The sequence below is a fragment of the Mastigoproctus giganteus genome, chromosome 9, assembly GCF_048544385.1.
Source record: "Mastigoproctus giganteus isolate SK-2022 chromosome 9, ASM4854438v1, whole genome shotgun sequence".
NCBI lineage: Eukaryota > Metazoa > Arthropoda > Arachnida > Uropygi > Thelyphonidae > Mastigoproctus > Mastigoproctus giganteus.
Genome location: NC_143583.1, coordinates 142762111 through 142785195, shown reverse-complemented (window position 1 = coordinate 142785195; position 23085 = coordinate 142762111). Strand labels below are relative to the sequence as shown.

The 23085-nt window shown below is 39.6% G+C and overlaps 1 protein-coding gene across 1 annotated transcript in view; it reads left to right on the top strand.

Annotated features, from left to right (window-relative positions):
- pod1 (coronin) overlaps positions 1-23085 on the top strand; it is a 588411-nt gene that overhangs the window by 311019 nt on the left and 254307 nt on the right. Inside the window, exons 12-13 of the mRNA XM_090381732.1 lie at positions 10047-10192; positions 10373-10468. Of these exons, the coding sequence (XP_090237858.1) occupies positions 10047-10192; positions 10373-10468 (242 nt within the window). The remainder of the gene's footprint in view (positions 1-10046; positions 10193-10372; positions 10469-23085) is intronic.

The window sequence follows — 23085 nt, the reverse complement described above, 5'->3', positions numbered from 1 at the left end:
ATGGCATCAACCAAAAAAACAAAAAGAACCCTTCCTGTTTCACCCATCCATTCACCCCAGAGATTTAAAAGTGTGTGGGCTTTGTATTTGTGTGATGTCATCTATCATTGTTCATCTGGTTGTTTAGCTGCTGGACCCCTGCTGAGGCCCAGCGTTGCCTCAATTTCGCCCTGTGGAGGCAGACCAAGGAACTCCGTAGACTCAGTTACTCTGGCAGGTCCTGCCGCGTAATTTCCTGAGATTTCGGCAGCTAGGACCTAAAAAAAAAAAATTTTTAACTAATCGATTGCGTGAGGGTCGTGTCGCTTGAATTTGAAAAGGCCAAAATATGGATGAAAGGTGATTTGACATGCTTAAATTTAGGTGTGTGGGGTTTTTGCTAGCGTACAGATGAAGAGGGGAGGGAGACTGAAGACTGGGGGGAGAAAGGCAGAAGTATGGGGCCAATAGAGGTGGCCCCATGCACCACTAGAGAGGAAAAGTGGGGGTGGCAAGGAGGGGAGGAGACCGAAAAAAACGTCCCCCCCAGGGAAATGTAATTCAAAGATGATGGGGGCTAAGGTGCCCTCTTCAGGTCGCCATATGGCATTTGGCAATTTAGCTGCACTTTGTTTTGTCGTTTCTAGTTGCATCATTTATGGGGCTAGCCTCATCCTTGTATTTTCTTATTCCTGCTTTTGGGTGTTTTCTTTGGGGATATCCGTTTTACTTCATCAATTACTCAGTCCACTAGTACTAAGTTGGTCTGGGATAAAATCCAGAAAATGAAGGGAAAATATACATCCCACCCTTCTTCAATCCTTGATTATAATCTGCACTATTGCAGATCCAACTGCAATAGCCAATTCTCTTGGGGAAACATTCTCTAACATCTCTGCAACATCTTCGTATTCCCAAGAGTTCCTGGTCCTGAAACATAAAATTGAAAAACAGGCACTTAATTTTAAGTCTAAGAGCATCTATCCCTACAACGGGTCATTCACCATACAGTAACTGAAAAGAGCTCTTATTCTTTCCAAAGCAAGTGCTGTTGGACCAGATGGCATCCATTATGAAATGATTAACCATCTTTCGCCAAAATCTATGGATTATCTGCTCCTTCTATACAACAGAATCTTTATTGAAGGGCAGTTTCCGGATTCCTGGCGCAAGGCAATCATTCTTGCCTTTGCTAAGCCAGGAAAGGATCCAAAAGTCACTACTAATTATCGTCCTATTGCTCTGACTAGCTGTCTGTGCAAAATCCTGGAGAGAATGGTTAATTTTCGTTTAATATGGTATTTAGAATCAAATGACCTTCTCTCCAACATCCAGTGCAGCTTCCGAAGGAACCGGTCCACTCTGGACCATCTCATTAGACTGGAAACATCCATCCGGGATGCTTTCCTAAAACGTGAACATTTGGTGTCTGTATTCTTTGATATGGAGAAGGCGTATGACACAACTTGGAGATTTGGCATCTTAAAAGATTTGCATAGCCTTGGTCTTAGAGGGCATCTCCCCATTTTTATTAAAAACTTTTTAGCCAATCGATCTTTCCAAGTTCGTGTGGGATCCTCACTCTCTCTCTCTCTCTCTCTCTCTCTCGTTCCTTCAGCCAAGAGGAAGGAGTACCACAAGAATCAGTATTAAGTGTCACGCTTTTCGCCATCAAAGTAAATTTCATCACAGAACAACTTCCTCCAACTGTTAACAGTGCCCTCTATGTTGATGACTTTAGCATATTTTGTCAGTCATGCAACATGAGGGTTATTTGAAGACAACTGCAAAAAGCTATTGATCATCTTAATTCCTGGGCACTTGCTAATGGCTTCAGGTTCTCGCCGGAGAAGACCGTTTGCATACACTTTTGTCATAAGCGTAATCTTCATCCTGAACCTGAATTAAGGCTCGGACAAAATGCTATTCCAGTAGCAGCGGACACAAAATTCTTGGGACTCGTATTTGATAAAAAGCTGACCTTTCTGGATCACATCCGTCAGCTCCGCACAAAGTGCACAAGAGATCTGAATATTCTGCGCTCTCTCTCTCTCTACATCTTGGGGTGCGGATTGATGCACCCTACTACGCATTTACCATGTGCTTGTACGATCCAGACTAGATTACTGATCCCTGGTATACAATTTGGCCAGAGACAGTGTACTTCATTGGCTGGATCCTGTCCATCATCAGGCTCTCCGCATCACTATTAGGCACCTCCGTAGCCAGGTGGGAAGGAGCAGCAGTGCGTAGTATACGCTTCTTGATTTGACCGGGGTTCGAGCCCGTCACCACCAAATACAGAGGATGCGGAAAGGTCAGGGAATGACCACCGCATATCTCGGAGCAATATGGCCTTAGTTGCTAATGCTCTTAAAAACCAAATAACTAACTAACTAACTAGCATCACTATTGGAGCATATCGAACATCTCCTGTCCAGAGCTTATACGTCGAAGCAAACAAACCACCGTTATCGCTTCGACGTAAACAGTTGTCTCTAATGTACGCTTTAAAACTGAAATCCCTGCCAGACCATCCTACGTGGCCATTCGTTTTTGAGCCACGATGGGAAAATTTGTACAACACCCGTAAGACTACTAATCATCCTTTTGGTATTCGTCTCCAAGAACTAATCAAAGAACTTAATATCAAGGTAGACAAGGTTGCCCAAACACCAAAGCAACCCCTTCCACCCTGGCATGCTCATGTTCCAGCATGTGACTTGTCCCTTAGAAATTGGGGAAAGGTGGACATTCCATCATCTGTCTACCTGCAGATTTATTCAGCACACCGAGCTGAACATTCTGACTTTGCACCAGTTTACACAGACGGTTCGAAGTCGGAATCACATGTGGGATCTGCTGCTGTCTTTATAGACAGTACTACATTGGAGCAGATTCCCTGTGAATGCAGCATATTTACTGCAGAGCTACACGCTATAGAGTTAGCCTTGGATCACATTAGTAAATACCAATACCAACAGTTCATTTTATATTCCGACTCTCTCAGCGTGTTACAGGCTTTAATAACTGTGAGATATAATTCTCATCCAGTTCTGTCTTGCATTCAGCAGAAGATTCACTTTCTCCATGAACGTGAATATGATATCCGCTTCTGCTGGATTCCCAGCCACATTGGGATTAGGGGAAATGATTTGGCTGACACCGCAGCCAAATCAGCAATTCCCAATAATAATAATCGCCACCTCTCAAATTGCCCCTATACAGACTACAGGCAAATAATACACCAAAAGATACACTCCCAATGGCAGGATTCATGGAATAGACAGACTGCGAATAATTTATATCGTATAAAGCCTGTAATTGAACCTTGGCAGTCTAGTCTGCGCAGGAATCGTAAGGAGGAAGTTGTTCTTGCCCGGACCCGCATAGGACATAGTCATTTGACTCATTCATTTTTGCTGAGGCCTGATGATCCTCTTATGTGTGAGTCCTGTGGCACAATTTTATCAATCAGACACATTTTAATTGACTGTCCAGATTTTAGCAATATCCGTTTTACCGCTTTTAATCATCTGACTGAGCCTTATACACTCAGTCAGATTTTATCCGACAATGACCATGTGTCTGCTGTTTTTAGCTATTTTAAATCAATAAAGGTTTTTACTTGTATTTAAAATTGACATGTTATTGTTATTTCTTTATTGATTTATCTTTTCCACATTTTATACCTTTGTTATTTTATATCTTGACGTGGTGACCTAAGTAATTAGGTCAGTGAAATTTAAATTTTTATATATCACCTGGTTTTGGTGCATTATAGCCTTAGTTGCTAATGTGTCAATAAAACCCAACAACCAACCAACCATCTTTGAGGATATTGGTTCCTTATTTGTCTCAGCTGGTGGTGAATCACTGTCAGCCAGACGCTGCATCCACCATCATTGTTTGGCTGGGTCAGGTTATCTCAATTTGTCTTTGAGTGCTCAGGAGGATTGATCATTGTAGTTGAGTCTTGTCCTTGTGTGGTTTTGCTTATGACATTCTCTTCAGTGGATCTTCTCATCAGTTCCTGATCACATTTCAAGTTCTTCTTCTTGTGAAGAGGTCCCAAGCAAATCTGGACAGGATTTGGTATTTGTCCCTTGAATCCAATAGGTGATGTTCTTGCCATTGGGGTATGAATCTTAGTCTCGTTATGAAGATTCCCCGCAGGTCCTCGTATATGGGGCACTGGTACATCAGATGCTCCCAGCTTTCTCTCTTTCTCCACAAGGACAGTTTGGATCTTGGAGTATACCCATAGTTGTGAGTTTGTCTTTAAAGAGCCCATGGCCAGTCGGCATAAAGGTTGTGTAGAGGCCCAGGTGGAGCCATGCAGGTGACTTCGAGTAGGTTTTTTCTACAAGGGGGATGAATTTCCTCGTTACCTCGCCCTTGTGCGAGGTGGACCATCTGGTCTGCCACGTTTGTTTCAAGTGTGCCTGCAATCATGCTTTCTCTTGTTTTTCTCTGTTTTCATGTTCTATTGTATGCCCCAAGAATGTAATGGTAATCCCTTTCATTATGTAGTATGTCAGGCCACATCTAATGATTTCCAGATCCAGCGGCAAGACTCCTGCCAGAACCCGGAGCACCTCTGTGCTGACTGTATTACAAGCACACATTATTTTCAACAATACTGACCATTGTATTGAGTTCAGGATCCTTTTGTTGGCTACAGTCGTCATTTTGTGGTAGAATGTGGCAGCTGCATATATCATTATGGGGATAAAAGTGGCTTTGTAATAAAGAGTCAGTGTTCTTTTATTTAGTCCCCAGTCTCGTTGCATGAGTCGGGCTACCATGGCAGCATAGTTCTAATTTTCTTTCTGAGTTGTATGAGGTGTGGCCTGAATGTCAGCTTTGTGTCGAGGATTATGCCAAGATATCTCATTTGGGTGGTGAACCTGATCGTGGCTACGTTTATTTTTATCTGTGGGGGTCTTCTTGGATCAAGGGTTCCCCTGAGGAGTATAGATGTTGTTTTGGCGGGTGATATTACCAGGTAGTTCATTTCTGCCCATTCGTGTAGAGTGATGAGGGCTCTGTTTGCTGCTATTTCCAACTGAGCTCTGGAGTTAGCTGCCACTGTCAATATTAGGTCGTCGGCGAATGCCTCTGACTTGACGTCTCCAAGGTTGATACGCAGGAACTTATCAAAGATGGAATTCCACAACAGTGGGCCCAAAACTGACCCTTGCGGGCATCCTCTGTGTACTTCTCTGACTAATCTTTGGTAAGAGGTTATGACTTTTGTCTTTCGCTGTGAGAGGTAGGAGCTGATGGCATGAAAGAGGTTTGTTGGAGTTTGAGCCTGTCGGAGTCTACCAAGGACACTCGGCCACCAGAGGGAGTCAAACGCCCCGGCAAAGTCCACCAAAATGACCAGGAAGTATTTGCTTTGGCATTCTTCCACTGCAATGAGAGTCAAACGCCCCGGCAAAGTCCACCAAAATGACCAGGAAGTATTTGCTTTGGCATTCTTCCACTGCAATGAGGAGATTCCTCACGTTATTTGTTGTGAAGCCATATTGGTTTGGTGCATTTAAGTCCTCTGCTGTATAGTGTTGCTGTAGTCGCCTGTGTAGGAGTCTTTTGTAGAGTTTATTTGCCACAGTTAGGAGTGTTATTGGCCTGTATGATTCTGGTTGCTCAGGGTTCTTGCCAGGATTTTTGAGGATTAATTTTAGACTAGCTGTCCTCCACTGTTTTGGGAAGTATCCCGCTTTCAGACAGCAGTTATATAGGTGCAGAAGTAGTTTGGGTGCCAATTCAACCACTCGCTTGACGATCTCAGATTCCAACTGGTCTGTATCAGGGCACTTTCTGTTTCTAATCCTTGCTGCCGCCTGCTGCAGCTCTTCCAAGGTGAAGGGGGATTCCTGTGCTTCTGGATCATAGATATCATTCTGGTGGCAGAGTTCTTGCTGTTGTTCATTTCTCGGTGCCACATGCTCCCTGTAGATAGTATCCAGAATGTTGTTTATGGATTGTTCCCATGTAGCGGTTAACTAGCCTTGGGGAGTTCCTTTTGTCATGAGTACCTCGCCTCTAGGGAGTTTGTTTGTTTTGACCTTGTGTACCACCACTCCCCATGGGTCACTTGTTTTTGTTTGTTTTGACCTTCTTGTACACTCCCCATGGGTCGCTGTTTTCACTAGTTGTTCCCATGCGTTTCTTTTACTTCTCTGAATCTTGTCTGTATACTGGTTTTTTGTGGTCCTGTATAGTTGTTTTAGTGCCTCCACCTTGTGCGCTGGCCACGTTCTGCGGGCTTGCTGGAAGTCCTTTCTTCTTGCTTCCTCCTTCCTCAGTTCCTGTAGCTCCAGGGACCAAAATGGGACCACTCCGGGCATAGGATTTTTTATTTTTATTGCAATTTGGGTGACGTTTGTTATGAGAGTGGCCTCCGTAGCCGAGTGGTCAGGAGCGGGAGTGCAGTGGCACACGCTCTTTGAGTAGACCGGGGGTTCAAGCCCCTGACTGCTGAATACGGTCGATCTGCCAACCCGCACTGGACCAGCGTGGCAGATTATGGTCCATTTCCCTCAGCATGAATTGTTGAGGAGGCTTCCATCCTGCAGTGGGTTGATAATGGCTGCACTTTTTTTTTTTTTTTTTTTGTTATGAGATCCATAGTCTTTTGTTGCTGGGCATCCAGCTCAGTCACCACTTGGATTTCTTGATATCTAGAGTGGATTGCTTCAGTGAGCGTTTCTTTGAAGGGGTTCCAATCAGCTTTGTTGATGGCGAACCTGTTGAGCCGATGCCTAGTTGCTGAAATTCTGGCAAAGTTTCTTTTGATCCGAAAGGTGATTACCCAGTGGTCCGATATGGTCCAGGAGTTCTCTACCCTCCAGTCTGTGACATGTGAGGCCAAATTGGTTGTGGTGAGGGAGATATCAATTGTCGCCTTCCACTGTACGTTGCAAAAGGTTGGGAGCTGGTTTGGTTTGTTTAGGACAGTCAGCCGCGCCGTGATCCAGAGAGGAAGTATGCCAGGAGCTCCCCGTTGTGGGTCCCTCTTCTATCTTCTGTGGTGCTGTGCCATGTAGGCCAGAGTTGGCCAACGAGTCGATCGCGATCTACCAGTCTATCGCTGATTTAATTTCGGTCGATCACAATGAATTTTAAATATACAATCATCCCTCGATTTGTGCACCTTGTGCAATGAAATTTTTGAGATGGTAGATCACGGCACATTTTGAAGGAAAAAAGTAGATTGCATCATAAATTAAGTTGGCCACTCCTGATGTAGGCGATCGGCAGTTGACATCTAATCCAATGATTATTTTTTGGTCTGGTAATATGTCTAGGAGGTGCTGCAGGTAGTAAGAGGGAGAGTGAAACCGCTGGGGACTAAGCCATTTGTTTCGTTATGTCATATTTAATAAATTGCTGGAGGGTTTGGTCTTTTCCTCTTCACGCTGACCAGTTGTCTTGAAGAGAGCCAGTCTACATGTTCATTGCCACCGAAGTGACGTAACAGGGCTTACCAAAGAGGTGTGCAAGAGGGATTTTTGGGAAGCAAGGCCTGCCGGACTTCTCTTGAATCTTCTGAAATAGAATGATATTGGATCCATCATTGTTTTAGATAGAGTGTGTGCTAACACAGAATGCCTGTTCCCCTCTAACCTTTCTGAACTTATTAGTGCAAGGTATAATGTAAAACTAGGTACTGTAATATGTATCACCGCATTTAGGAATCTATTAGCTTAGTGTAGTATTGTCAATAAATTAATTAAATTTATTAATTTTCATTGTTAATGAATAGTGAAATTATAGTATCCTTATAATACTGTGATAAATCTGACTAAAAAATGAATAGCAAATGCTTAGAAAACGGTACTCACCTTGTATAAATCTGCAATAAAATTTTTTGGTAGATGGTGGTTAAATTTAGGTTGAAAGAAGCATTAAATAGAACTAAGGCGGGGAATGGGATGAAAATATTTTAAACAGATTTTAAAATGAGCGCAAGGAAGTAGAATTGCAGATCTCCAATCCTTGGTTGTCATAAAAAGGTTAAAAGACGTAAATGAAAAATGAAAAAAAGAGAGAAGACTGGTGGTGCCAATAGTTGTTACGATGGACTTTCGTGAGTAAACCGTCATCAGTTGGCAAATGGAAGAGAAATGAGCACGTGTTGTATTTTAAAGTTTATCTAAACTCCCATGATGATGCTCTTTTTGACACATGGGAACTTTAGCCGCTAGAGGTTCCAAGCCGGTGAAAGGTTGAAGGGAAGTTTAGCGTTAATAATGTTGAGATCAGAATGGTGTCGGTACCATTCGATGGTGAGGGCTTCATATTGAAGAATTCTGTAGCTCGATCTAAGTTTAATAATAGTGATGGCAGAGTCAACAAGGGGGGTGTGGTTGTGGGTTTGAGCATGGGTTGTTAACTCAGTGCAGGATTGACTTGTCTTGAAACTGTTGAAGTGGTAGTGTGCGCGGGTATTGGAAGTTGTGGAGGAACCGGATTTGGTGGTTGTGCTGCTGATGTAACAGGTGTCGCAGTTCGGTTGGCATTTTATGAGATATATTAAGTTATTGAGATCATTGATGGGATATTTATGTGTATCTTTGTAAGAATTAAATAGGGAACCTAGTTTATTGTAAGTGGAGAAGGTGAGGGAGATGTTGGTATCTTTGAATGTACGTCGGAATTGTGCTGCGAGTTCACTATGGTAAGGGAGAACTATGCGAGTATTTGTCTTGTGACTGTGTCTGGTGGGGTTATTAATACTGTTTTTAATGGTGGATATTGTGTGTTGGATGAGTTGAGGGGGATAGCTCCTGGCTATGAATTTATCAGTAAGGTATTGAAGTTCATTGTGTAGATCATTTTGTGAAGAGGTGAATTTGATAGCGCTGTAGATTTGGTTGTGTAGGACAGCTTTTTTGGTACTAAGGGGATGATGTGAAGCGAAATGTAGATATTTACTGGTGTGCGTATTTTTTCTGAAAATCTTGGTATTTAAATTTGTGTCTGTTGTATAAATAGTGAGGTTAAGAAAATTAATCTGGTTGTCCGTTGCGATTTCGAGGCTAAGGTTTAGCCTGTCATGTATTGTATTGAATTTTAAAAAAAGATTGTCTATGGTTGTTCTGTTGCCTATTATTAGGATATCATCGGCGTAGCGGATGTATAATTTAATTTCAGGGGGAAGGTTGTAAAATTTGGTTTTCAGTAGTGGCGAGATAAATTTCAGAAAGGGGGGCAGAAATGCCTAAACCCAACAATAAAATTTATCGACAAACATTTGGTTTACCAATGGGTTTAGGCATTTCTGCCCCCCTTTCTGAAATTTATCTCGCCACTATTGTATGTGCTAGGTGCAGAGGGTGTGAAGAAATTAGGTGCCAACTCAGCATTCTGATGGATGTCTATGAGAGTTTGAAATGAGGGGCCCTTCTAGATCTTAGCTGCACAACTCAATGCCAGAGCTCACTCTTGTGCATCAGGCAAGTAAATAGATTTAAATTTGAAGCTCGGGTCAAGATATCAAAGGTGGATATTGTTGGGATGTCAGAGACCCGGTGTCACACAGATATAAAGAATGCAGAATTGGATTTTGAGTAGTACATTGTGTACAGAAAGGACAGAAAGGGAACTCTGCAAATTGCAGTGGCTTGAGTGAGATCTAATTTAGGTGTTTAAAGCTTTGACTGGATTGAGTAAGCTGGTTGTTAATGGTATTCTTCCATTTGCTGAGAATACACACGAGGAAGCATAAATTGAAATTGAGGAAGGATGATTGCTGGATAGATATGTAAGAGTTTGCCTTCATCCAGGGGGTGTTCGATTGTTGAAACAGGCTTCCATCGGTTGTTGTGGAAGTGGATGGGTTGAATGAATTCAAGGGAGAACTAAACAAATTCTTGGAGGGTTCAGATGAGTGAACTGTTTTTATTTTTTTTTGGTTTTTTTTTTGTCTATAATATATAAGCTTGCTTTCTTGCATCATTTGCCATTGCTACTACTACTTTATATATTTTATGCAATCTATTGGTATATATTTCAACACTAATTTAAAATATCTTTTGCAAATTGTGCTGTAGCTGCCCGATATATAAGTGATGTGCAGATCAAAGGCATTGCTCTTATTCCTAAAAGAGCAATGCGGGTCATGCAGGGTGAAGTCAACAGGGTTTTATTGCTTGGTTCTGATTGTGTTGTTCCTGTGTCATATCAGGTACCTCGTAAGGTGAGTTGTTCACATCTTTTCCATTTACAGAAATATTTCATTATACTATTAAATACCATTTCTAAAAGTTTAACTTTAACTTGGAATTAATATTGCAATTAATGAGAATTCTTGGATAGAGAAAAAGAAGAATCATATGCATGTATATGTTATATTGATGTAAAACTTACCTGCTTTCAGTCATATAGGGACTTCCACGATGATCTCTTTCCGGATACCCTAGATGCAGATCCAGCTTTGAGTGTTTATAGTTGGCTATCTGGGGAAACTGGAAAGGTCAGTATGTTCTTAATATAATATCATTCCTTAATTATTTTATATATTCATTCAAATGTTTTTTCTTGTTTTTTTTTTAAAACATAAATTGTACATTATAATTGTTCATTAAATTCACGGAGTACACTTTAGATCTGATATAATGTTGGTGATGGGGTCCAAAATTTTGGACCATGTTATAAGTGAGTTCTCATTTTATTGAATTTTACATTTTTGGACATAAACTTACTGATGTTTAACCATTAGAAACCACCAACCCAAAGGACGTAACTGAAATAATGATTGTTACACTTTTTACACTCAACCAATGCACACATGTAAAGTTCAATTAAAAAAAAAAAAAAAAAAAAGCATTGATAAGCACCTAAAGAATAAGATCATGAAAATAACATGATGTACGTTTTAACATTGAAATAATTGTGTGATATGAGTTCTTGATGGAGTCTACATAGTACCTGATTACATAGTGTTTTTTTAATAAATGAATCTAGAGTTAATTGCTTCATTGTCTCCCATTTATTATTTTTTTGCAATTTCAATAATTAATTTCAAATGCGGGATATGAATTCTATCTATAGTCTCTGATTCTAGCCATTGAAGTGCAGTTACCATGACTGCTAAAGCCTCTGTTACGTTAGGAAGCAGAGGAAGTGGTGTGTCATTTTCCTCTTTGTCACTGCTATCACAAGATGTGGTTCCAGTTTGGACCTGGAGACTTAGAGTAATATAATTATGAATACTTCTGATAATATTGGTCAATGTAACTCTTGCACATACCTTAAGAGTTCTTATCTGTTACCCCAACTGGACGTATTATCTAGATGTTCTGGGGGCAAAGACGTTTCACATGAGCGGGTAGCTAATATCAGGGAAGAGAGCCTAAAAAACTTCAAGGGTTGTTAAATATACAAGAACAGTAAATCTTAATTCTTTATACAGTAACGTTAGAAGTGTCGTCAATAAAATGAGTGAATTCGAACTGGAAAGGTCAGTATGTTACTGGTTAAAACAAGTAACGCAGACATAATACGGCTTACAGAGATGTGGTGCCACCCGGAAATTGGGGATGATGAGTTTAAGTACGGCTTGTATAATGTATTTAGGAAGGATAGGTTAGATAGAAGGGGTGGTGGGGTAATGCTTCTTATCAGAAGCAGCCTGAGTGCGACGATAGCTTTCCCGGATTCAGACATTTCACATGCTAGTATAGAGTCTGTATGGTGTGAGATAGTTGGAAACAAAGGTATAATGCGAGTAGGAGTAATCTACAGACCAGGTGATTGTGAAGATTATGACAAAAGCCTCTACATGCAAATGGAATGGGCAAGTAAGCGTCAATGCCTTATTATGGATGATTTCAATTTGCCTCTAATTGATTGGAGTAAATGGGAAGGAAACTCGACATGGGGAACAAAATTTTTAAATCAACTAGATGACAGTTATTTGTATCAACGTGTCAGGGAAAGTACTAGAGAAAAGAATATCCTAGACCTCATCATCACACATGAATCAGATGACATAACAGGGCTGACAGTAGAGGAACCAGTAGCAGGAAGTGATCACGGAGTTCTACGGTGGATGATGACGAGAGAGGTAGCAGAAGTAAAAGGCAAAGGAATGGGTTTTAATTTCAGAAAAGGAAATTACGATGCCTTAAGGTACTACATGGCCTCTATTAACTGGGTAGATATCACACAGAGAATGAATACAATTGAACTGTGGTATGCTTTTAAAACATTAATCACAGATGCCTTGAATTTGTATATACCATTAAAAAAATACTCCACAAGAAGGGTTCCAAGTTGGATGAATAGTGAAGTTGCCGCATTACTTGAGCAGAAAAAGGTGGCATGGAAAGGTTACAGAGCAATAAAAAGTACTGAAGCCTATAACAGCTACAAGGTGATGTGTAATAGAGCCACAGAAAAGGTTCAACAGGCAAAGGCAGTTTATGAGAAATCACTAGCAAACAGAGCAAAGAGGGGGGGATAAAGAATTCTTCACATATATAAATGCCAAGAAGAGCAGGACAAACAAGATCGGACCTTTACGTAAGGGAAAGGGGATAGTAATAAATACACCAGCTGCCGTTGCAGATGAACTCAACAGTTATTTTGCATCGATATTTACAAATGAAAAGCCTTTTGTGGCAATGGGAAATTGTGAGAGCGAAGTTAAAATATATGTAATTAATGATATTGAAATTTCGCAAGATTATTTAATGAAAAAACTTTCGAGCCTACAGACCAGTAAAGCTCCTGGAGTTGATGGAATATACCCTATAATCTTAAGAGAGGCGGCAAGCGAGTGCATTAAACCATTGAGGCTAATTATGCGAACATCACTAGACTCTGGGGAGATTCCCTTGGATTGGAAAAGTGCAAATGTATCTCCCATACATAAGGGTGGCTCTAAAAGTGAAGTTGGAAATTATCGACCTGTCAGTCTGACTTCAGTAGTAGGGAAAATCATGGAGGCAATGATCAAGGGTGGAATTCAGGATCATTTGGATTGAATTGAAATTCTCAAGGATACTCAGCATGGTTTTGTAAAGGGAAAATCATGTTTAACAAATTTGGTTTGCTATTTCGAAAGGGTCACTCACGAGCTGGATTTAGGGAATAATTTCGACATTGTTTATTTAGATTTCAGCAAAGCTTTTGACTCAGTCCCACATGAGCGGTTGCTTTATAAGCTGGAACAGGTTGGAATCACTGGGAAAATCCTTAGATGGATAGAAGGATGGCTTCAGGGCAGGAGGCAGAGGGTTGTGATAAATGGCTATTCCTCAGATTGGGTTGATGTAAGAAGTGGGGTTCCCCAAGGATCAGTATTAGGACCACTGTTGTTTTTAATATTCATAAACGACATTGATGAAGGGATAGAGGGCATGATGTCTAAATTTGCAGATGATGTTAAAATTGGTAGAGTAGTTAATGATCACTGTCAAGCTGAGCTTCTTCAGAGAGACCTAGATAGACTTCAGGAATGGTCAGAAAAATGGCAGCTGTGCTTTAATCCAACAAAGTGTAAGGTATTACACCTGGAAAACAGTAATCCCAAAAAAACTTATTCACTTGGTGGAGTTCAACTAAACCCAGTACTGGAGGAAAGGGACTTGGGTGTTTACGATACGGTCAGACATGAAATTCTCTGAGCATTGTAAACAGGTTGCAAGGAAGGCCCATGGTGTCCTATCGATGATCTATTGAACTTTTGCAAGTAGAGATAGGGACGTGATAATCCCATTATATAAGGCTTATGTTAGACCACACTTGGAATACTGTGTTCAAGTATGGAGACCGCACCTAAAGAAAGACATCGAGCTTCTTGAAAGGGTGCAAAGAAGGGTAACTCGCCTGGTGAGATCGGCAAAAGGGCATCCTTATGAAGAAAGACTTTGAATATGTGGGTTGCAGAGTTTGGAAACTAGTCACCTTAGAGGAGATTTGATTGAGGTGTTTAAGGCTCTGAGAGGCATCAGTAAAATGAATGAGGACAAAATTTTCAAGATTATAAATGATGCTAGAACTAGGGGACATAAATTCAAGTTACGGGGGGAAATGTTTAGATTGGACTGCAGGAAGTTTTATTTTAGCCAGCGAGTTATAAATTACTGGAATAAATTGCCTTCATGGGTGGTAGAGGCCGACAGTTTGGGGAAATTCAAAGGTCATCTGGATAGTACTTTCGGGTAAGGGAAGCGCATAGGATGATAGGTTTAATTTCCTTTTTATTTATTTATTTTTTTATTTTTTTAATTTAATTTTATTTTTTATTTTATTTATTTTTTATTAATTATTATTATTTATTTATTTATTTTTTTGTTTTTATCTTTTTTTTTGTTCGGATTTTTTTTTTTTTTTTTTTTTTTGGCTGGTGCAGCATAAGCCATAGGCTTTCTTACACCATGCGGCCATTACTAATACTAATACTTAAGTATGATGATTGTCATACTTAAACATTCAATAATTATGACAATCATCATCCATATGGGTCCAGTCATAAATGTTGGGACTGCATAATCAGTTCCTGATAAACTGCATTTGCCTTATCGATATCCTCTCGAGTGAACCCTTCAAACTCTTCCTCTGAGTTAGACTTCTCTTCATCATATTTTTCTTGTTCCTCTGAGTCAGGTGCAATTGCAAATGCTTCACATAAACCTCACTCCCAACACTTCTCAATTGTAGATGACAATATAGGTCCCCATGCCTTTTCTGCCAAGTCAAAAAAACTACTCAGTGTGAGCTTCTTCGGGAATTCTGTTATGGATACTTCCTCATTATTTGTTTGATTAAATTTTTCCTGTAGTCTTGAAGGTCAATATCATGCCTTGACCAAAGATTGGATCTTTTAGGTGTTATTCTTTGTCAAATAGTTCACCTTAAAACGTCACGGCTTATGAGGTTTTCGGCAGGAGGGTGGTCAAGACAGTTGTCCATCAGCAAAAGTGCTTTAGTTTCTATATTGTTCTTTCTTAAATGAGCACACACGGATGGCACGAAAAGTTTATGAAACCATTCCTTGAGAATTTCTGCTGTTATTCAGGCATTCTTACTGTGGCAATACGAAAATGCTGACACCTCCATTTTTTTTATGGTGGAAATGCCTTACCACCCTCAATTTTTCTAGGTTTTATTGTCACAAAACAGCAATGTTGTCACCCTCTCCTTCATCACTTTATAGCACTGTGCCTTTTGTTCATTGTATTTACAAACTAGTATCTTATTAGGAAGCATGCAATAACAAAGTCCTGTTTTGTTGCATTTGTAAATTTGTTCTGGAACATAGCCGCCTTCTTGTATGACAACTTTTAATTGTGATGGATAGTCAACAGCAGCTTTGGTGTCTGCAGATCCAGTTTCACCAGAAATTGTAACCCTGGCAAATTCCATGCTTCTTTTTCCATCAGCTGTGCCAGCCCTTGCTCACTTTGAATTCTTTCTCATATACTTGTACTTTGTGCTGGTTGTCTAAGTCTTTCTTAAGTTTTTCAGCTTGGCTCCTGATAATTTCATGACATATAGGCATTACTTCTGCATGTTCTTTCATGAGCCATGTGAACATGGCATTATCCAGTAGGCCAATCACTTGCTGTCTGAAGCTGCTTTTGCTGAAAACCTTCACTAGTATCAAGTCACTTGTTGCCTGCTAGTGTTGGACCACAATTCCAAGCTAGCATAAGATTTGCTTCACCTTTTTTCTATCCCCTGAGAATGGATTCCCCACCCACACGCTTATTTGTCAAGGCACCTCCACTTGTGTCTTTTCCCATTTTAGTAAGTCCAGTGCAGCTAGCTTTTCTTGAACTGACCATGCTTTTCTTTTTTTCTTTTGAGAACTTTCCATGGACATTATTATTTTTTTTAATTAAAAAGGAAAGAAAAGAAAACAAAAAGCTGAAAACACTAATGTTATGTAGAGTAAGCTTACATCCAATTTCCATACAGCACACATGTAAACTTTATTACTGTTGCATCTTTTTGGAACAGCTTTGGGTTTATTTGCTTCACTGAACTTACCTTCTAAATTTGTAGTTCAGTCAATAAAGTAAAATAAAAATAAAGTAATAATAAAATAATGACAAAAAAAAAAAAGAATTATTATTTGCCCATCTTTGTAAATTAGTCATGGGTGCCTCCAACCCAAGCTATATTTGCCTAATACAAAAGCAAATGAAGCATTAAGACAACCGAAACAACAAAAGAAATTAAAAGTGGTATTATAAACTTCATTGGCAGCACATCATGTAGATAGCAATTGTGCTAATTGCTCCATGAAGCAAACACAAAAACAACATATACTATATGGCTTGGAATTTTCAAAAACTTAATGAAGTGTTACTTCAACTTCAAGGGAAATTAATTACAGTGATAGACTGCAAACACGTATTAAAAGCCTTCACTGAAAAACTGGAAACATTTGAAATAAATTTAATAAGAAAACAATTTCATGGTATGGTTAGCTGAAATTAATGAATCTTTCACCGAGAATGATCTTAAGAATTATTCAGATCATTTGTGTTCTTTAAAAGGTGAAATGAAAAATAGATTTTCAGATTTATTTTATTTTGAAGTGAAGCCATGGATGTTAGATCCAACTGGATGCGATGCCAGGTCTGCTAGTGAAGAAATTCAAGAACTCATTAAATTAAAATGTAATGAAGAATGCAAATATAAATTCGAAAAAGGTGGAATGGCTGAGTTGTGGGGATCAAAAGCAACTAAACTTCTTTATCCAACAATGTGGTCTGAAATGGGCCAAAAACTTCTTTGTTTTCCAACGTCCTATATGGTTGAAAGTGGTTTCAGTTCAGTAAATAAAATATTAACAAAGGAAAGAAACAGAATTTATGTTCAAGAGGAGACATTAGAATTAAACTTACTAACATCATACCAAACATTGAACTTTTAGCTAAGAAGCATCAGGCTCAGAGATTCCATTGAATAAAAAGAGTGTAAGTGTAAAGTATTTTCTTTTTAAAATTTTGTGGGGTGGGGGGCAATTAGGAAAAAAAAATGTCTAAAAAAGCCCTTTGGGAAAAGGTTGAAAAACACTGGTCAAATTTCTCCACACACAGAAATTTTCAGACAAGCCTTTCTTTGTAAAAGACATTTTGTTCCTGTCACTAAGTTGCTTTTCTCTGCTTCTCTTCCAGGAGATCCACGATATTCCTAAAATGAGGCTTCCAGACCAGTATGAAATACTCGAGACATGGCATTGCCTTATACAACAGAATAATCACCTCTTTGACTCTGCTGGAAAAATTCCGCTATATCATTGATAAAAGCACATGAGCTCCCTTGGCACCTATCAGTACTGCTCAGAGAACTTCATATCTGGCTGCACAATTAACCCCAGGTCTTTTTCATTGTCCACTACCCTGAGTGTGGCACAAAATAGTTGATAAATTAATCTGTGGTTACAGCTACCTATGTACAGTACACTGCAAATTTGTCAACATTAAACTTCAATTGACATTTCTCAGCCATCTGCCTAATTTTTCAAAATCTTGTTGCTATAGAATACCATTACTGTCATTAACCACCCTTCGTGTCATCTGCACACTTACACATTAAGCTTGATAATATACTTCATCAATATCATTAATAAATACAGAAAAATAAACGGTTCCAATACTGAACCCTGGGAGAATCTACTAATAACTTAGTCCAAGAAGAGCAGTGCCCATTGATAACAACTCCGTCTTCTCCCACTCAACCATCCCTTTATCCATAGCAGTAATTTGCCCTTAATGCCACATTGCTCCAATTTGTACAGCAGTCTTTTATGTGCAACAGTACCAAAATCTTTTCTGAAATCTAATAATAGCTGAATATTAAATAGCTAAATCTAATAATTTTAGCTAGTTTGCTTGCCTCCTTTAATATAAGTCTAATTTAATATAACCTAAAATGGCAACTGGGATAGATCTATCTATCCCAGCTGCCATTTTTATGTCTTCAACAGTTTTAATTCCACTTACCTCTCAGTTATCACAAAATAATTTAGCTCTCTGTTAGAATTTGAAAAACTTCAGGCATCCCTACTCCTAAAAAATTCCTGTGTGAATATAAATGCAAAATACACACATTCAGTTTGTCAGCAATCTGAGTACAGTTGTCTGAGTACCATTGCTGTCAGCAATCAATTACTGACAGCAATCTGTCAGTAATTGCTTAACTGTTGAAGTCATCAACAGTTAAGCAATTCATATCTAGTAGACCAATGTGATTTATCCCCTTCCTTGTAGTCTTTACATATGTAGAGAAATCTTTGCTGCTTCTCTTTGCCAGAAATTTCTTGTAATCTGCCTTAGCTTGCCTAACTTCCTTTGTGCTTCCACTGCAGACCATCTTATATCTACTGTAGACTTCTGTCATCTGATAATTTATATGCAAACCATACATTTTTCTTCTCTGCTATTAATCTCACCAGTTCATCTGACAACCATTTAGGAAAGCCTTGAACAATATTCTTTATTGGTATAAAAGGCCTTGTTTTTATAGCTTCTAAGATTACATTCTTGAATGCTGGATCATCATTTGGTTTCACTGCATAGAATTTAAAAACTGTCTGAGATCACTCTAGTCACCTGTACAAAAGCAAAAGTCCTTCCCTTTGCTCTTAACAGTAGTTACATCTTTAAGTAAATCCCACATAAATACTTTGTGATCACTGCCACCTAGTGGATCTTTTATCTGCAGATTCTTAATGCATGAAGAGTTGCTGCTAATAATCAGATCAAGTGTATTGATTTCTCCTGTTGCCTCTCTAACATGCTAGTGTAGAAAACAATCATACAACAAATTTACAAAAGTCCTGCTATTCTGATTTACTGGCCCACTCTGCATGTTTCTACAGGTGTTAATTATACACATAACAATCATTAGACCTATAACATACTCTTAATCTCCATTTTTGTTTTCCCAGTACTTATGTTACATCATGCTGATTCAATATTGAATCAATATTAACTCAACTTTATTTGGATTTTAGCAAAGCATTTCACTGTCCTCTCATGGGGAGGTCAGAGTAGGCTGGAACAATGTTGAAATCACATGTTTTGATTAATAGTTAATCTTTGGATTGATCTAAAGTTAGAAGTGAAATCTTCCAAGAATCAATTCTGGTACCACTGTTGATGAAATGATTGAGGGTGTGATGGCAAAATTTGCAATGGATGTAAAGATTGATAGAGTGGTTAATGATCAGACCCAAGCTGTGCTCCTTGGTTATCTTAAAGGATGACCAAAAAAGTACCAATGTTTTAATGCAGCAAATTGAAAGGTCTTCCACTTGAAGGATAGTGATCCTAAATAACTTAACACACTTGGTGGTGGATGAATTAGAAATAGTAGAGGAAGAAAGGAATTTGGGTGTTATGGTATGGATCGATATGAAGTTCTTTAAGAAGTACTAACAGGCAGCAAGAAAGTCCCATAGTATCCTACAAATGATTTATTGAACATTTCCTCATGGAGATAGGAAAGTCATAATCCCACTATATAAGGAAATTGTAAGACTACACTTAGAATACTACATCCAAGAATGGAGACCGCACCTGAAAAACAGACATAAAGCTTCTCAAAAGAGTTTTCATGGATGGAGAACTCAATTGTGAGATCTGCAAAAGGCCACCTGTATAAGGAAAGACTTTGATATGAGATACAGGACTTAGCACATAAGTACTTTAGAAGGAAACTTGCTGAGATCTATAAGGCTCTGAGAGGGGATAGTCAAATGAATGAAGGTAAAATTTTCACTGTTATAAATGTTTCCGGAACTAAGTGCTATAAATTCAATTTATGGAGGAAATGGTATAGATGGATTGCAAGAAGTTGAGTTCTGCAAAATGGCAGTAATTAGATTATGCTACTGCAACAAGATCTAGAAAAATCAGGCAGACGGGCTGAGAAGTAGCAAATGAAATTTAAAATTGACAAATGCAAAATACTGCTTATGTGTAGCAGTAACCTCAGATTAATGTACCAACTGTGTGGTGCCTCCGTAGCCAGGTGGGCAGGAGCAGCAGTGCGTAGCATATGCTTCTTGATTAGACCGGGGTTCAAGTCCATGCCCACCAAATATGGAGGATGTGGAAAGTACAGGGAATGACCACCGCATATCCCCGGAGCAATATGGCCTTAGTTGCTAATGCTCCTAAAAACCAAATAACAAACAACAAATAAACCAACTGTGTGGGTAATGTGTGAATGAAAAAGATCTGGGGGTAATTGTGCAGTCAGATATGAAGTTCTCTGAGCTGTGCAGGCTGGCTGCCAGGAGAGTTCATGGGATTTTTCAATGATATACAGGAATTTTTCCAGCAAGGATAAGGAGGTGATTATCCTGTTGTACAAGGCAACAGTTAAGCCACATCTTGAGTACTGTCTGGAACATGACTGCTGGGAGCCATTGCGGTACAAGTAAACACATGGGTTGTGTTAGGGTAGCTAAGAATAGAAACAGGTGCAGGTATACTTGTGTGTACACCAATGCTAGGAGTTTAGTAAATAAATTTGATGAATTTGAGGTATTGCTCAAAACATCAAAGGCAGATATTGTTGGGATATCAGAGACGTGGTGTCACACAGATATAAGGGATGCAGAACTGCAATTTGGGGAGTACAACGTCTACAGAAAGGATAGACAGGATAGGAAGGGGGAGGGGTTATGCTATTAGTTAAGAAACACATAAAAACCAAGGAAGTGAAGCCAGTCGACATCGCTGGACAGTGCAGCGTTGAGTCAGTTTGGTGTGACATAAGCATTGGGAGATCAAAATTGAGAGTAGGAGTGTGCTATAGGCCTAATGACTCTGATGAGTATAATAAGGAACTGTACAGGGAAATAGAGTGGGCCAGTAAATCAGAGAGTCTTATAATGGGAGATTTTAATTTCCCAGATATTGACTGGAATTTGGGGGCTGGTTACTCACGCACTAGCAGGGCTTTTGTGGATTTATTGGATGATTGTTTTCTATATCAGCATGTTCGGGAGACAACTAGAGGGAGTAATACTCTTGATTTGATTATCAGCAGTGATTCTTCATGCATTAAGAATCTGCAGATAAATGAACCACTAGGTGGCAGTGATCACAGTGTGCTGAAGTGGGATTTACTCAAAGAGGTAACTACCATTAGGGGTAAAGGGAAGGGTTATTGCTTCCGTAAAGGCGACTACGATGGACTGAGACAGTATTTAAATTCTATACAGTGGGACCAACTGATGATGTTACCAACAGCAAATTCAAAATGGGAAGCATTCAAAGAACTTATCTTGGAAGCTACTAGACTTTACATACCAACTAAGAAATATTGTTCAAGGTTTAGGCCAAAATGGATGTCAGATGAACTAATGAGGCATATGGCAGAGAAGAAAAATGCATGGGATACTTACAAATTAACACATGACACAGAAGCCTATGATAGATACAAGTTGATATGCAACCAAGTTACAAAGGAGGTTAGGCAGACGAAGGCAGATTACGAGAAATCCTTGTCAAGGGATGCAAAGAAAAACAGCAAAGAGTTCTTTACTTATGTAAACTCTAGAAGGAAGGGGATGAATCAGATTGGTCCACTTGATATTGATGGGTCAACTGTTGATGATCCTGCTCAGGTAGCTAATAAACTAAATGAATATTTTGCATCGACATTCACACATGAGGAGTTATTCAGCAAGGGGAATGCCAGAGGTGTATTCAACTCTAGCAGTAAGCTACAGAATCTTGAAATAACTGGGAGTAAAGTGGAGGAGAAACTGTTGAAGATAAACACAAGAAAGGCACCCGGGGTGGATGGGATCTATCCAGTTATATTAAAGGAGGCAGCAAAGGAAGTAAGCAAACCCTTAGCCATAATTATGAGAGCTTCCTTGGACTCAGGGGTGGTACCCATAGACTGGAAATGTGCAAATGTGACCCAATTCACAAAGGAGGATCAAAGGCTGACACAAGTAATTATAGACCTGTGAGCTTAACTTCTGTTCCAGGAAAATTAATGGAGGCACTGGTTAAAGAAGCACTGCAGGATCATTTAGACAAGACTTCAGTTATAGCATGGACACAGCATGGTTTTGTTAAGGGGAAGTCTTGCCTGACCAACTTGATTGGATACTATGATGCAGTCACAAAAGAACTGGATGCAGGGAATAACTTTGATATTATATACTTGGATCTTAGAAAGGCTTTTGATACTGTTGCACATGGAAGACTGCTACACAAATTGGAGCAGTGTGACATTGGAGGCAAATTGCTGCTATGGATAAAGGGGTGGTTGAGGGGGAGAAGACAGAGAGTGGTAATCAATGGACACTGCTCATCGTGGACTAATGTTATTAGTGGAGTCCCTCAGGGCTCAGTGTTGGGTCCATTATTGTTTTCTGTATTTATAAATGATATTGATGATGGTATATCAAGCTTAATGTCCAAGTTTGCAGACGATACAAAGGTTGGCAGGGTTGTCAAGGTCACTACTGACACTATGCTGCTGCAACAGGATCTGGAAAGGTTGAGCAGATGGGCTGAGAGGTGGCAAATGAAGTTTAACATTGACAAATGTAAAGTACTACACATGGGAAACAGCAACCCCAGAGCAACGTATCAACTCTGTGGTACTACACTGACAGTGGTAGAGAATGAAAGGGACTTGGGGGTGGTTGTGCAGGCAGATATGAAGTTCTCTGAGCAGTGCAGATGGGCTGCAAGAGTAGCTCATGGAGTATTGTCAATGATATACAGGAATTTTTCCAGCAGGGATAAGGAGGTGATTATTCCATTGTATAAGGCAATGGTCAGGCCACACCTAGAGTACTGTATACAGGTCTGGACGCCTCATTTCAAGAAGGATGTAGAGCTGCTGGAATGAGTAAAGAGAAGGGCAACAAGATTAGTGAATGGAACAAAGGGGTGCTCTTACGAAGAAAGGCTTAAGTTTTGCAAATTACAGTGTCTTAAGACTAGGCACCAGCGAGGCGATCTGATAGAGGTGTATAAAGCCTTGAATGGTTTAAGCATGCTCAATGCTGATGGGATTCTTCCTCTAGCTCAGAAAAATCACCTGAGAGGGCATAAATTCAAATTGAGGAAAGACAGATGTAGGATAGACGTG